Raw genomic sequence first — 13,958 nt, 5'->3', positions numbered from 1 at the left:
GCTTATAAACACCATGTCACCTGGAAAAGCCTTCCTCCATTTGGGAGAGCTGGGGACCAGGCTCCAGTAGATGCAGCTTTGGCAAGTTGAAAGCACTGACTGTGATAAATCACAGATGCCAGCCCCAGACCACGGCAGGGCCAGATCCCACTCACTTATGGAGATCCACCTCAGGAGCAGTCCCATGAAGCTTGGCACCCAGTGGGCATGGGATAGGGCATGCCAGGAGACAGGAGAGGGAATGGAAGGAAGCCCAAGCGGGCAGCCCTGTCGCAGGGGGAAGGACAAAGGCTGAAATCAATTAAAAGTCATGTGAGAGAGTGTTTCTTGTAAAAACTTCCTGTTTGTCAAGGAATGTTTAGTTGGGGGTGGGGAGGGGCCATGTTTGGTTGTTTCTGATAAACACTGTGTGCAGTGAGTTTTTACTGCTTGCACACATGAGGCTGGACACCAGACTCTTCATCCGCTCTACCAGATGTTTGAACGGGTTTAAAATGTACCTACCAGAGAATAATTTTCTTTTATGTACGACAGCTTGAGGCGGTTTACTTTTTTTTTTATTATGGTCCTGAGGTTTTTTATATTCTTTTCTGGGTATCTGATAACTTTATCACTCCTACCACCATCTTTTTTTCCCTTTTTTCAGTTAACTTTTAAAAACATGTTAATTCCATACTCCTTAAAAGTGCTTGCATCAGCTTATCCCACCTGTATTTTCAAGGCTATTTTTAAAGCAGCAACAAACAGTATTTTTAAAGGATGCACAGCAACAGTGTTAAAAATAATCCATTGTATCTCACTAAATGTAGATAGACTGTTGAATGAAAGTTATTTTAATGAACAGCCACATTTCATTGTCCACCCAGCACAAGTTGCCAATTCCAGTTCTGGGAAAGAGTCAAGAAAAACACTCCTCTGGAGTGCCTGAAGGTTTTGTAGTGAGCATTGCCTGCTCACATTTATCAAGAAGTCTCAGGAGTTTACTCAGCTATTGTTGATTGTCAGGGCACAATTGTGTATTTAGACTTTTCTTTTTCCCATATTAGCACTGAAAACTACACTCCCAGGGAGGGGCATGAACTGCAGATCTGGCAGATGATAGTAACTATATGTGTCACATGGGTAGACTGTGGAACTTGTGAACACTCTTTTTCATACAAATTTCTGAGTATTTTATTGCCATTCTCGATCTCTTCGGGGAGACAGCAAATTTAGGATGTTCGAGTAGTTCTGCAAAAGACAGGATTTGAACGAAGCCAGTCAGAATGGCCAGCATTATTTCAGGAAATGTGGCTTTCACACACCTTACACTATTAAGGTAATGGGCATCTATTTTTAGAAAAGCATTTATACAACTGAGGTGATTCAGTTCAATCCACTATTGGGTTATCAAGTAGCAACTTAAATATCACACCTGGTGGTAAAGCCTTGCATTCCACTGATTGTTTTTCTGGATAGTTTTTAGCAGTATTTGTTGGAAGTTATGCTTTATGGCAATTAATTATATTAAAGGCATTGTTTCATTTTACTGCATAATGTAGGCTACTGTCTATCTACATGTATACCAGTTGCTTCAGCAAGAGTTTGTGAGGACATACAAACAAGGTCTTTCTGGGATTCCTATTATTGTAGAACTGTTCTCTTGGGGTTTGGGGTTTGTTTGTTTGTTTGTTTGTTTATTTGGTTGGTTGGTTGGGTTTTTATACCTGTGTATTGGATATTAAAACAGAAGGTTTCCTTTAAATGTTGGGGAGTCTTTTTATTTAATGAATGAGTTGGACTGGGCAGCATTCTTTCAGAAAATGTGGCTATCAAACACCTTACATTCCTAAGGGAATAAACATATATTTGTAGAGAAGTATTTATACAACAGAGATATTTGTTTTCATCTAGCCTGTGAGATACTCTAATTGAAATTAATACTGCAGAATATAAGCAAACTATTGCAAGGAGAAAATAAAATTATTTGTCTTGTAAATACTCTTTCTTCATCTCTTTTTTAGTAGAAGTTTGTCAGATAAATTGCTGAAATAGTGTAAAATTATTGATTCATTGAGAATTCTGCATAAAATTCTGTGTAGCTCTAGCAAGACTGAAATTTTTTTAAACACAAATTTACAGAAAGTTATATAGTAAAACAGCTCAGGTTCTTCAAAATACTTTAACATGCACATTAAGTCAAATTGAGTTTAGTAAGATCTAAAGACACATTTACATGCTTGCTTGTATCAGGGCCCAGGAGAGTACATGGGATAAAAAGTCTTGTGAGCAGAAGACAAATTCTGAATCTTGCGCAGAAGGAAATCCCATTTGGAAAGACTTAGAAAACTTCTGAAAACCATTTTTAAAACTTCAAAAGCTGAATTTTAGAGTTTTTTAGGAGGAAAAAAAAGCTTTAATTTTGAATGTGGAAAATAATTCCTATAACTGAACTTCACTGAGCTTTTAAGAATAAAAACAACTGTGCAAATTGTTTTGTGGAAGAGATCTATACTGTAAAACTCAGATCCTGAAAACCAGGCCTAAGGCATTCAGTAAAGCTCTGCAAAATCTTATCTAGAAATACTTCTGACAAGAATAGCAGTTCAGTTAAATTCATCTGAATTTTGCAGACAAATACATTCTGTATAAAAATTAGATATGAATATGGCTCCAGGATTCAGTTTGTTGATGACAGTGATGCTTGCTTTCCAGAAATGTGTGCTTTATTGGCCGGAAAAAAGAGGAATCTATGGGAAGGTTGAAGTCCTTGTTAACAGTGTGCAAGAATGCAAAAACTACACTGTCCGTCAGCTTACAATAAAGGTAATAATCTGCATCTGAGAAGCATCATTCACAATGCTCTCTTTACTTTATTGTTAAATGAAGGTAAAGTGTTGGCTTTTTTTAAGGGTATAAATTTTTGCATGAGGGACTATGAAGCTGCAGGATAGGGTTGAGATTAAAGTACTGGAATACTTATTGTATTGCCAGTTTGTATGACTCTGGCAATAGAAAAGGCTTCAAAAGAGAGTGCAATTTTCATTTTCTTGAATTGCATTTGTTTTGGGGCCCTTTTTCCATTGCCAGGGCAAAGGGATTTTAGTTAATGACAGAACTAGCATAGCATTGTTCTAAAAAAAGATATGCTGCTCATGTTGTGTGCTGAGTGCAACTATAACCTACCTGAGAAGCTAAAAAGAAGTATATAAAGAAACCTTCATGCTTTCCTGGTTCTCACTAAACATTAATTGTGTGAAATAAGACAGATGCTCCTCTTCTGAGTAAACTCCCCTATTACACTCCCATGCTATCAGATTGACCTGCTACTCCTGACAGAGCATTACAATAAATAATGTATTGGGAAAATTTGTTTAGATTCAGCCCCAGCATTGAGAAGTGAGCAGAAATCATGTCATCCAGTACAAATTACCCTAGTCCATATTTAGCCCCTTGTTGAAGTAAGTGGTAGCAGACTCTTTTGGAGAGAATAACTGAACAAGTTGGGATATCCTGTTAATCTAGAAGGACAGTTCTGCATCTTTAACTTCAATACCCTTGTAATTTTAGTATCAGAAGCTTATAATGACCTTAAAAGGTAGAAATATGTGATAATTTAGAAATTCAGAAGACCACATCAAGCTATTCTCTCTAGATGTTGTTGCTGATATAACACAGATGTCTGACAATACCCAACTGACAATAGAGTCATGAAGTTAGTAGTCAGATGAACAGAATTTTCAGAGCTGGAAAAGTGAGTAGTCAGAAAACAGACCTTACACAGCTGGAAAAACAGCCAAGTTTTCAGGTACACAAACCCTTCTTATAACTGGGTGTCTGGAAGCACATCAGTTCCATCCACAGTTACATCCTCCAAGTCTAATACAAAAACTGTTTAATCTCTCGCAAGATTTTTGCTGTCTTTTTACCATACACTGTAAGAAATAAAAAGAAGACAACTGTTCATACAGAATCTCGGTGTTATTTCCAGCAAGGGAGTCAGTCCCGCAGTGTGAAGCACTACTGGTACACATCCTGGCCAGACCACAAAACCCCCGACAGCGCTCAGCCTCTGCTGCAGCTCATGCTGGACGTGGAAGAGGACAGGCTGGAATCCCTGGGCAGAGGGCCTGTCGTTGTGCACTGCAGGTAATTAGCCAGTCCTTCTCTTAAGTGACTGCCTAAGGCAAGGCTACAGCAAATTGCATCAAATAGCCCTGCTAAAGAATGTGTTTGGGTAAAAGCAAAATTCCCCAGTTCCTCTTCATGTTAGTTGACTTTTTTAGTTCATATTTGAGGATATGAGTTTTGGAGGGAATTCCTTTGTTGTTAGCAGATTGCTTCTGAACTGTTCTCTATTTCTGCTAATGAACTCTGCTTTTGATAGACCAGCTGGAAAAATTATTTTCCTTTTGTTTCTTACTTATGATTTGCTTACTTTTTTTGTCTTGGTGCATGATTACATACCTAATTCAGATGCAGTGCCTAGTGACCAATAGGCAAAGCATATTGCAAAGCAAGTCAGTTTTGAGGAGCAAGAACCAGGTACAAATTTGGAGACCAAAATGGTACTGCAATTGTGAACATCTTCACAAAAGCAGTTGGCTGGCTATTCAAGAGCAAAGTGTTATTCACTACTCAAGAATAGAGCCTTACACACACAAATTATAACGCCCCAGAGAATGACCTTCTAATAATTCTAGTTTAATTATATTTTATTGCTTTATATTGATTCATGACCCCATGTTGCAATTTAAATAATAGGAAGTAGCACTGAATTTGTTATATTGGTGGAAAGAAGTAGATGAAGCAAAACAGAAAGTTTTAAAAAAACACAGTGTTTCCTTACTTGGTTTGTCTTATAACAATGATGATATATCTCTTACAATTGGGATAATACTTCTTTTTTTTTCCTAGAAGTGCATTAAATCAGAACTTTTCAACTTGAACAACTTCTTTCCAGTTCCATATTTAGGAGATTTAGAGAGATGAAGGACAGATTAGAACCACCCATAATTTTTGAAACCTAGAATGTGATGAATAAGCAACTTTCCCAAATTTTATGCAGCTGTATTTATCAGGGATGGTAGTTTCCCTAACAATGCAGAAATCTGTGGATAGCCATTGAGATTGCCCTTTTTCTTGTACAGTAATGAAGGTCTTCAGAAGAATGGAATGTCTTTCTGAGATGAATGATATGACAGTAAGAACTGTAAGCATGGGCAGGAATTTATTCATGATTAAAGAGCGATATCATCTCTATTGTGATTAAGATATTATACCAGTTGTGATTAAAATTCATAGTTCTTCAGTCACAACTCACCTATCTATATGATCACTACATTATGGTCTACAAATTTCACACTCCATTTTCCAGTCAGACAGTTTCTTCCCTTGTTGTCTGAGTGAGAGGGCTGTGAAGACCTGGACCCCAAATTAATTTTTTAACATTTTCCACCAATTTTCCTGCCATTCAGCATGCACTGCATTCTACATTACTTAAGCAAGAAACAGAGTGGAGCAGAGGTTCCTCAAAATTGTTGAGGCCTCAGGGATAAAAAAATGCCAAAATGGCTGTTTCGCAGCAGGCATGAAAGAAACCTGGGGAGCTATGGCACCAAGTCCTGCCTGCAGAATCACAGGAAAGAGAGTTAACTTCATCAGCATGGGTCTTGGTCTTTTGTGCCTTCTTGGTTAGAGGTATGGTTAGCAGAATCCCTGTATACTTTGAGGACTTTAAACATAAAGCCCTATTGAATTTTTGTTTTAGCTTGGTTTCTTCTCCTTTTCAGTACATATCTCCATAATTTGCTTGGACTGGGCCAGAGAATACTCAGATTTCATAGTGCTAATGAAACTTGGTTTTCTTACCATACACTTGTGCGCAATGTGAAAAAATGTAAGCCTCAAAATTACCCACAACTGGACTGCTGGAACAGTGCACATTTTCATTTCTCTCTATGAAAGTGAGCTGAGAAGTCAGCCTTGCTGGACATGCACCCAGGAACTGTGGGTTCTAGCAATTCCAAGTTTCTTTTTTTTTTTTCCTATTTTCACAGCTATTTAGTGTTTTCCATGTAACTCCTGGATCTGTGAACTTCATACCCCTATTAAATTTTGCCTTCTTTTCAGTGCTGGTATAGGAAGAACTGGATGTTTTATTGCCACAGCCATTGGTTGTCAGCAGTTAAAGGAAGAGGGAGTTGTAGATGCATTGAGCATTGTCTGCCAGCTACGAGTGGATCGGTGAGTTCCAGAAGAACCACAAATCAGTCAATGATTCTGAAATCATTACCAAAATTATTTGATAATGATCAATAATGATTCACTAATGATTCTGAAAATGTTTTCACAGTTGAATGTTACTCTACATTAAATGGTTGTCATTGCTTTTACTGACTTTTATGTCTGCATTGACTGAATAATCAAGGTAACATAGGTATTTAGGTCCTGAATAAGGAATCATATTGTTTTCTGGGTGAAACTTCCATTAAATGAAATTCCCCTGAAATGACAATGCTGTAATTGCTGGGCACTTTCCACTTCTCTTTTCCTCCACTAAAATTTTCTTCTTGCTGTCTGCATCATCCCATTGGGACACCAGAGAGGTGAGGCAATCTGGAGACAAGAGATTTTCTTTGAGTCTGGGTCGACAAAGAAATCTAGGCTCACTGAATATGTAGCTTCTTTGAGTGCTGGAGAAAGACAAATCTGGTGCTGTTGCTATTTCCTCAGCTGTTCTGGGGGTCCTTTTGAATTGAGTTGGCAAATTTACCCAGCCTAAGAAAATACCAAGGCATTTGTTCCAGACTTTTCTGAAGTCAGATCAATTCCCTGACTGAATTCACAGCTTGGAATCAGGAGCAGTGTAAGCCAGCATTGTTGCAGAATGCTTTGTTTTGTGAAACCATGGCTGAAGAGGGATTTGTGTTTTAAAGGAGGATGTGGGTATTGTGGACAATGGAAACTGTTGGTTGAGTTGTACTTTTCTTTCTTATTCTGCTTGGAAAAACAGGATTTTATATAAAGTAAATAAACAGGATTGCACCAAGAATAGAGGAGTCTCCTCTTCTGCTGTAGGTACAGGTCATATAATCTCCATGTAATCTTAACTGCTTCTGACATGTGTGTCTTCTTTAAATGGAAAAAATACATAGGGTGCAAATGCTGAAAAAGAGTTTAGGTCAAAGGGTTAATAGAGAATTTTTCGTGTTGTGAAGATCTCTGAAAGGTACTGGAACCATGAAGTGCAGAAAGACCAGAATCCATGTAGTTGACTGTGTTTATGGATCATCTCCTCTGCCTTCCCCTCCCGTATGGCTTCATCATGCTAGCCATTGTAATATGAGCTTTACAGGGCAACATGAGCCACTTGGAGTGTAAAATTCTCCAAGGGGAGTTATTGACCTAAAAATCTCTGCAACAAAATAAGAAGGAATAGCTGAGGGAAAAATGCTTACTCTGTTTTAAATTACCAACTGCAAATTTCCAAACCTCTTTTCTGAATATCTGTTTGTCTTATTGAGAAAGGTTTGAAGAGTTCTTCCCCATTTTAGTATTTCTATTATGAAAAAATATTTTTCTCATTGCTTTTACAATCTATTATATAGAAGTGAAAGCAAACTCTGGTCTCAGCTGCCTCTTTTAATATTCCTATTTCAGACATAAAAAAACAACCCAGATTTTCAGCATTATTAACTGACAACACAATTTTATTGAGTGGATCTGCCTAATGAACTTTCTTTTACATATTAGTGTCCTAGATAAACTTGGAAAGAGAATGGAAACCTGACCCAAATAAAACATTCATAACAGCAATTTCCATGACACAAAGCTTGTTAGAAGAATTGTTAAATATTGTGATTTTTACATTTCTGTATTTTTTCAAGTTTCAGGTTGTATAGACTACAGAGATCTTGCTTCATATACTCAGGCATTGCCTGAGACAAAGTGTATGTCTCTGCTTTAATTTTTAAAGACATTTTTCTTGATAAAACTCAGTAACCAAAACCTGTCTTTTCTTTTCTTGGCTTTTTTTTTCCAGTTGGCCATATTGCAGAATGAATCTCACTAACCAGGCAGTCAGTTTATAGTCATGATTATTAAGGCAAGGCTTAGCAGCCCCTAAGACTACAGTAGCCACTGCCAGCCCTATCAGATCATGGGTCCATAAAGTGGCCAAGGGTCACTGTTACATGGACAGAGCCCAATGAGACTGGCCTCCCCTGCTGCCACAGTCCTGACACAGTGGTTGTTGGCAGGTGGTGTGTGAGACAGGGTCATTACACATGTCATGAAGCTGGCAAAATGAACTTAAATCCCACTGGACCTGGCTGCAAGAGCTGGCTGTGGCCATCATGGGGTAGCAGTGCAGTTACCAGCACGGCCAATGTTAGCAGTGGGGTACAGCCATGAGCAGAGCAGGATCAGTGCTGAGGCTGGCCAGCAGTTTTTTTCTTTGTGCATCAAATTGCACTGAAAAAAAAAAAAAGTTTAGCAGAATAGGATGGTTTTACCTGACAGCCCGGGATCCAGCAACCTGGCTAGGAGGTATTTTGTTCCTGCTATCCTATCTCCACTAGGCTCCTGGCCACTCAGAACTGCATCTTCCAAACACAAGTTACTACTGGAATGAACACACTCAGAGATGTCCACTCTCATGTGGAGTTTTTACCACATGGGTCCATGACCACATTTCTACCAAAGTGAATCGAGCAAAGGAAAAAAGAAAAGAGCTGACTTGAGGGCCTCACAAGTAGTGTTGTAGTCACTTACCAAAACATTCCTATTGCCCAGCATCTTCAATGCAAACCAAACAAGCATCCAGACAAATTGCATGTGGTGGTAAAAAGTTATGATGGAAAATAGTTTAATTAATGGCCCATGTAACTCTCCCTGGAAACAGAGTATTAAATAATCACTGCAACAGGGATTGAGACAGGACAGAGCTGTTCCTAGGTAGGATATGTCCAGGTACCACTTCCTTCTTAGCTGTTTAGTGTAAGTAAAGGGGTGAATGGATGTGACAGTAATCATCAGTGCTGAGCTGATATGAGAAAATGGATGTTCCACTCAAAATATTGGCCCAGTATGTAAATACAGCCATGGTCTGCATGAATTTGTAAAAAGACAGACCCACATGTCTGCTCAGCTTGCTTTTTTTTCCAGTTAATTTTTTATATTTTGCAACAGAAACAGGAAATGTTTGATGTGAGGCATCTTCAAGACTTACTGTGACATCGAGAAACTTTGCACATTCTTAACCTTAAAGGCACATTCTTGGAATGACATCCGATAACTTTGCTCTTGGCTCCTCAGACAGGATGAAAAGAGTTTCCAGTGTGCGTCAATTCATTGTTTAAGTGTTTTGACTAATGGCCTCAGGTTAAAAAAAAATAATCCCAAACCCTGCATCACATTCATTCTGGAGCAGACTGCATGCAGCTGCACTAGCAGCAAGCCAGAAGGCAGGGTAAAGGACCTTTTATGCACTCATTGCTACCCGAGCAAAGATAGTGACAGTCCCTGAGCCCTCAGGATACCAGGGTCGGTTTCTTCCAAGCACCAGCCCAAAGAGTCTCAAAGAAGCAGAGAGCCCAGCAGCTCACAGAGTAGCTGGCAGTGCAGGCTAGCAAATAGACAAAGGCTGCACGTCTACAGGTGCTGTAGCTGTGGCTACATCCCTTCTGGGCACTAGGGACACAGGGGAGGAAACCTCCCTTCTTGAGCAAATTTCCTCCTGAAACGCTCTTCCACACAGACATTTCCACAAACCAATGTCTTGGGATCACAGATAATTCCCTGCTATTAAATGTGAGCCTTGCATAAGAATGAAGGTAAGGATTTGGGATATTGGTAGATGAAAAATTGGACATGTGCTGGCAGTGTACACTTACAGCCAGAAAGGCAATTTTAACTTGGGCTGCATCTAAAGCAGCGTGGCCAGCGGGTCCAGGGAGGGGATTCTGCCCCTCTGCTCTGCTCTGGTGAGACCTCACCTGGAGTGCTGCATCCACCTCCGGGCTCCCCAGGACAAAAAAGGCATGGGCCTGCTACAGTGGATCCAGAGAAGAGACATGAAAATAGTCAGAAGGACAGAACACTTCTCCTTTGAAGAAAGTCTGAGAGAGGTGGGGCTGATCATGCTGGAGAAGGATCTGGGGACATGTTTTTGCTGCATTTCAATATGAAAGGGAGCTTATAAGAAAGACAGAAAAAGCATTTCTACTGGTCTGTAATGATAGGACAAGAGCTAATGACTTTAAACTTAGAGAGAGTAAATTCAGATTAGATATTAGGAAGAAATTCTTTACCTTCCCATCCCTAGAAGTGTTTAAAGCCAGGATGGATGGGGCTCTGAGCAACCTCATATTAGGGGAAGGGATCCCTGCCCATGGCAGGGGGTTTGAAACTAGGTAGTCTTTAAGGTCCCTACCAATCCAAACCATTTTGTGGTACTATGGCTAAATAAATCCCATGTATAATGGCAAGGCTAAGTTGTCTAAACTTCTGAATAAGACTCACATGCCTTTAAGCTGACAAAGCTATGGACTGTTTGCCCATAGAAGGTTCAGAAGCATCATAACCTCTAACTGTGCTTGCTAACACAGGGCAGAGCCATGGTGCTGGGCTCAGCCCCCACAGTCTTACACACGCTTTCCTGGGAGTTTTGTATATTTTGAAGAGGAAGGAGTGAGAATCACCACCACAAACAGCCTAGTGCAGCCAAAATTGTTTTAACCTGCCCTTTCTGCTAAGTCCTTCTTCCTGGATGCGTTCCCTTCCCCCACCCCTTTACACAGCAGATCTAACCTGGGAAGTGCACTCCCTTAGAGAACATCTTGGAGGAACTTTGATGAGGAAGGCAGGGAGGGAAGCTGTTTGGGAAGGGGTTGCGTGGGCAGAGCAGGATGCAGCAGCAAGGAGGAAGGAAGGAGACTAGGCAGGACAGAGGACCAGAGCAAAGCCCTCCCATCACCTTTCGTATCTCGCTGCATCTCCAGGCAGGGAACAAGCACAGAGGAAAGCAGCTGAAGGCAAAAGGCAGCCAAGAGTTATGAATTTGTGGATGTCTCTGTTGGCAAAAGTATGAGTGCTCCATTTTGGGCTGGATGGGACCATTTAAAGGCCTGTGATTTTTTTCCTAGGAATAGTATATCATGATAGCCATGTGGCTCACTAAAAGGTGTTCTATATTTTCCTGAGCTCACAGACCGCTGGTCACTTGCTTAAAGAAGTACATCCTATTTTAATTATGATTTTCCTGCCATAGCCATTTATCCATCCAGAAACACTGAAGAAAATAAAAGGACCTTGTCGTTGTAAATAACCTTCTCTAATACTGAAGGACAATACTTGTTGAGGAAGTATTACCATTTTTCAAATAACTTGGTACATCAGTACTATATTTGTTGTTAGGGATCTCATGAGATTTTCAGACCTGCTCCTGCAAGACATCTGGTTCCAACAGTGCTCTGGATCCAAATACCCTGCAAATTTAAATGTTTCAATGAAGATCTAACTGAAGCCAGATGTGACACACATCTCAGTGTCTTTATTCTCACTAAGGCCGTTTGTTCTTTCATCATCCCAAAGATAACTAGCTGCTCCAGGGTACACTGAGGATGAACCAAGGGCTTGTTTCCAGAAGCAGAGTAGATAGCTTTGAATACCCTAGCAGATGAGATAATAGAAGTGGTATAAAGTAAACATGAGGCCTTGCTCCATGAGAAGGGAGACCTCGAGTACCTCAGTATTGACAGAAAGAGGCTCAGTTTAATTTCAGAGCTCAATGGTAACACTCCTATGACACCTACCTCCTGTAGGACATCCCCTTCCTATCACACCAGTACTGGAGATGTGGAACTTGATCCTCATACTTAGACCTGAAAAATTGATTGTTATCAGGTGAATGTATAAAAAGTAGGTGTTTAATCCAAGCTGGCTGCAACTAGTTCTTTTTATGGTTAAGTTAAACTCTTTTGCATTGTTGGTGGTGAAATGACTCACCGCTGTAAAATTTTGTAGGTGGTGGTTGTTCGGACAGGATGCATTGTAGGCGTTAGAAAGAGGACAGGAAGAGCTGTTCTCTGCACAGGCCATCTGCAGGTCACAGAAGGTTAAATTTTTAGTAAAGGACAAAAATGAAAGGCCAGATTCTGTATACTTCCTTGCTCCATCAGTGGTAGTGCTGCATCCATGTATCTGGCCTTCCTTGCCCAAGTGATTGAGCAAAATTCTTTCTGAATATACTGAATTTGAAATGTAAGTTTTAACACTCTAGATGCCAGATGTTTTCTTCTCCAATTCTTACTCTGATGGAACTGGGAATTCTTCATGTTGGGCATGTGCTGGATGGCATAAGCTGTGAAGAAAGTAATTCCACTCTGACAAATATCTCCCTCTTACTCAAGCAAACTGCAAATCAAAAACTGAGAAAAGGGCTGGTGTCATCTGGTGGTCATGGGGTTGTCAGGACCTGGAGGGTGTTGCAGTCTTAAGAAATAAGATTTCAGTGCAGTTTGTTTCCTTTCCAGGGGTGGAATGGTTCAGACCAGCGAGCAGTATGAATTTGTGCACCATGCACTGAGTCTGTATGAAAGGAGACTTTCTGCAGAAGCTGTCCAGTGAAGCTGAGGAGGGTAAAACCAAATGTCAGTCTCTTGAGGTAATTTGCTTCATTACCTACCAGCAGCTTCTTCAAGGAGTTTACTGCAGTGGGAAAGACGGCTTTGAGGCCAACTTCCAAAAAGATTATGGACGGTTTGGCAAAAGTACAGAGATTGCTGGACCCTTACTATGTATGAATGTATTGCGAGCTTCCCAAAAATGATTTCTAAAGAAGGTACTGTACTGAAACTACACATGGATTTTGTGTATGTATCTAAAGGTGGGTTTAATTATGTAATGCTGATATCTGCCATATGGAATGTATGTATGTGCTACTGCTGCAGTCAGATGGACATTGGGACTTCTACAGAAGAAATATTTAACAAGTGTATAAAAGCTTTGACGTTTGCAAACTGTCTTGTGAATGGACTGTCAACTGTACTGTAAAGTGCTATTACTGATTATGTGGTGAGCTTGTTTCTTGGCCACATAATATTCTTGCTGCTAAAATTGCAAGTGTTCAACTATGGATTAAAAAAAGGTGATAATAAAAAAAATTTAAAATCTTGTTTTTGAAACTATTCAAAAGCAGTTAATATTTTATATGGAAATATATGTTCTTCATCCTATTAACTATTAAATGTGTACTTACTGTAGGTCTTACAGAGCAGTTGCAGAGCACAATGTCTGTTATTCAGTGTGTATGTATTTACCCTAAACTGTTGATTGTCTTAGAACATGCTTCTGCTACAGACCTGAATCCGGTGTATTTGTAAATTGTGTAAGTCACTCTACTTTTAAAAGACACTTTGTAGCATATATTAAATGGTAAGGATTTTAAATATTTGTCTGTCTTTTATTAATACAGAAATTTTTGCATATGTTGTTTATCTGCTCTATTTCTTTCAGTAAGAGATAGATGCCTTTAGTGATACGGACTCTTCCATGACAGGTTATACAAGAAAGAAAATGCTGCTATGACTGTTTCCTTTATTGCTCAGTAAAAGTTTGTTTTTAAGAGATGCAAAGTTGGCATTACGGCTTACAGCACTGGGAGGTCTGTTAACAGGGTGTAATGAGTTTTTAATGCAGTGATGTTGACTTCGCTTCATACTGCTAATAAATTACCCTTAATATAAAATATTAACTGAAGTCTCTGTTCTTGCTTAGAGTAGTTAATGCACACACACTCTTGTACCCCTACAAACAGGCTTGGCCCAGCACAATTTGGTCAGCTTCCACCATGGCTTCAGACCACTTGGGAACCAGTCCAGAGGGCACAGGCAATCCCCAGCTGATGTGGAGCAAGGTGCACCACCTGATGGGAAGGCAAACCCAGCATCACTTGATTCCTCAGGGGGAGTTTCTGT

General features: G+C 39.8%; 1 protein-coding gene and 1 long non-coding RNA gene across 3 annotated transcripts in view; one reads left to right on the top strand and one right to left on the bottom strand.

Annotated features, from left to right (window-relative positions):
* Positions 1–13,735, top strand: part of PTPRR (protein tyrosine phosphatase receptor type R) — a 138,990-nt gene extending 125,255 nt beyond the window's left edge. For both annotated transcript variants that reach the window (XM_064419500.1, XM_064419501.1), the window contains exons 11-14: positions 2,695–2,805; positions 3,971–4,128; positions 6,112–6,225; positions 12,516–13,735. In XM_064419500.1, coding sequence (XP_064275570.1) covers positions 2,695–2,805; positions 3,971–4,128; positions 6,112–6,225; positions 12,516–12,609 — 477 coding nt within the window. In that variant the 3' untranslated portion in view covers positions 12,610–13,735. The remainder of the gene's footprint in view (positions 1–2,694; positions 2,806–3,970; positions 4,129–6,111; positions 6,226–12,515) is intronic.
* Positions 6,220–12,519, bottom strand: LOC135300243 (uncharacterized). Its single transcript, XR_010362113.1, has 3 exons — positions 11,989–12,519; positions 11,796–11,864; positions 6,220–7,146 (listed from the first exon to the last, which is right to left on the bottom strand). It is a non-coding gene; the product is annotated as an uncharacterized LOC135300243 (long non-coding RNA).
* Positions 13,736–13,958: the final 223 nt, after the last annotated feature.

Source organism: Passer domesticus, chromosome 5 (genome assembly GCF_036417665.1).
Source record: "Passer domesticus isolate bPasDom1 chromosome 5, bPasDom1.hap1, whole genome shotgun sequence".
NCBI lineage: Eukaryota > Metazoa > Chordata > Aves > Passeriformes > Passeridae > Passer > Passer domesticus.
The sequence above is the reverse complement of the archived record's forward strand: the minus strand, read 5'-3'. Positions and strand labels throughout refer to the sequence as shown.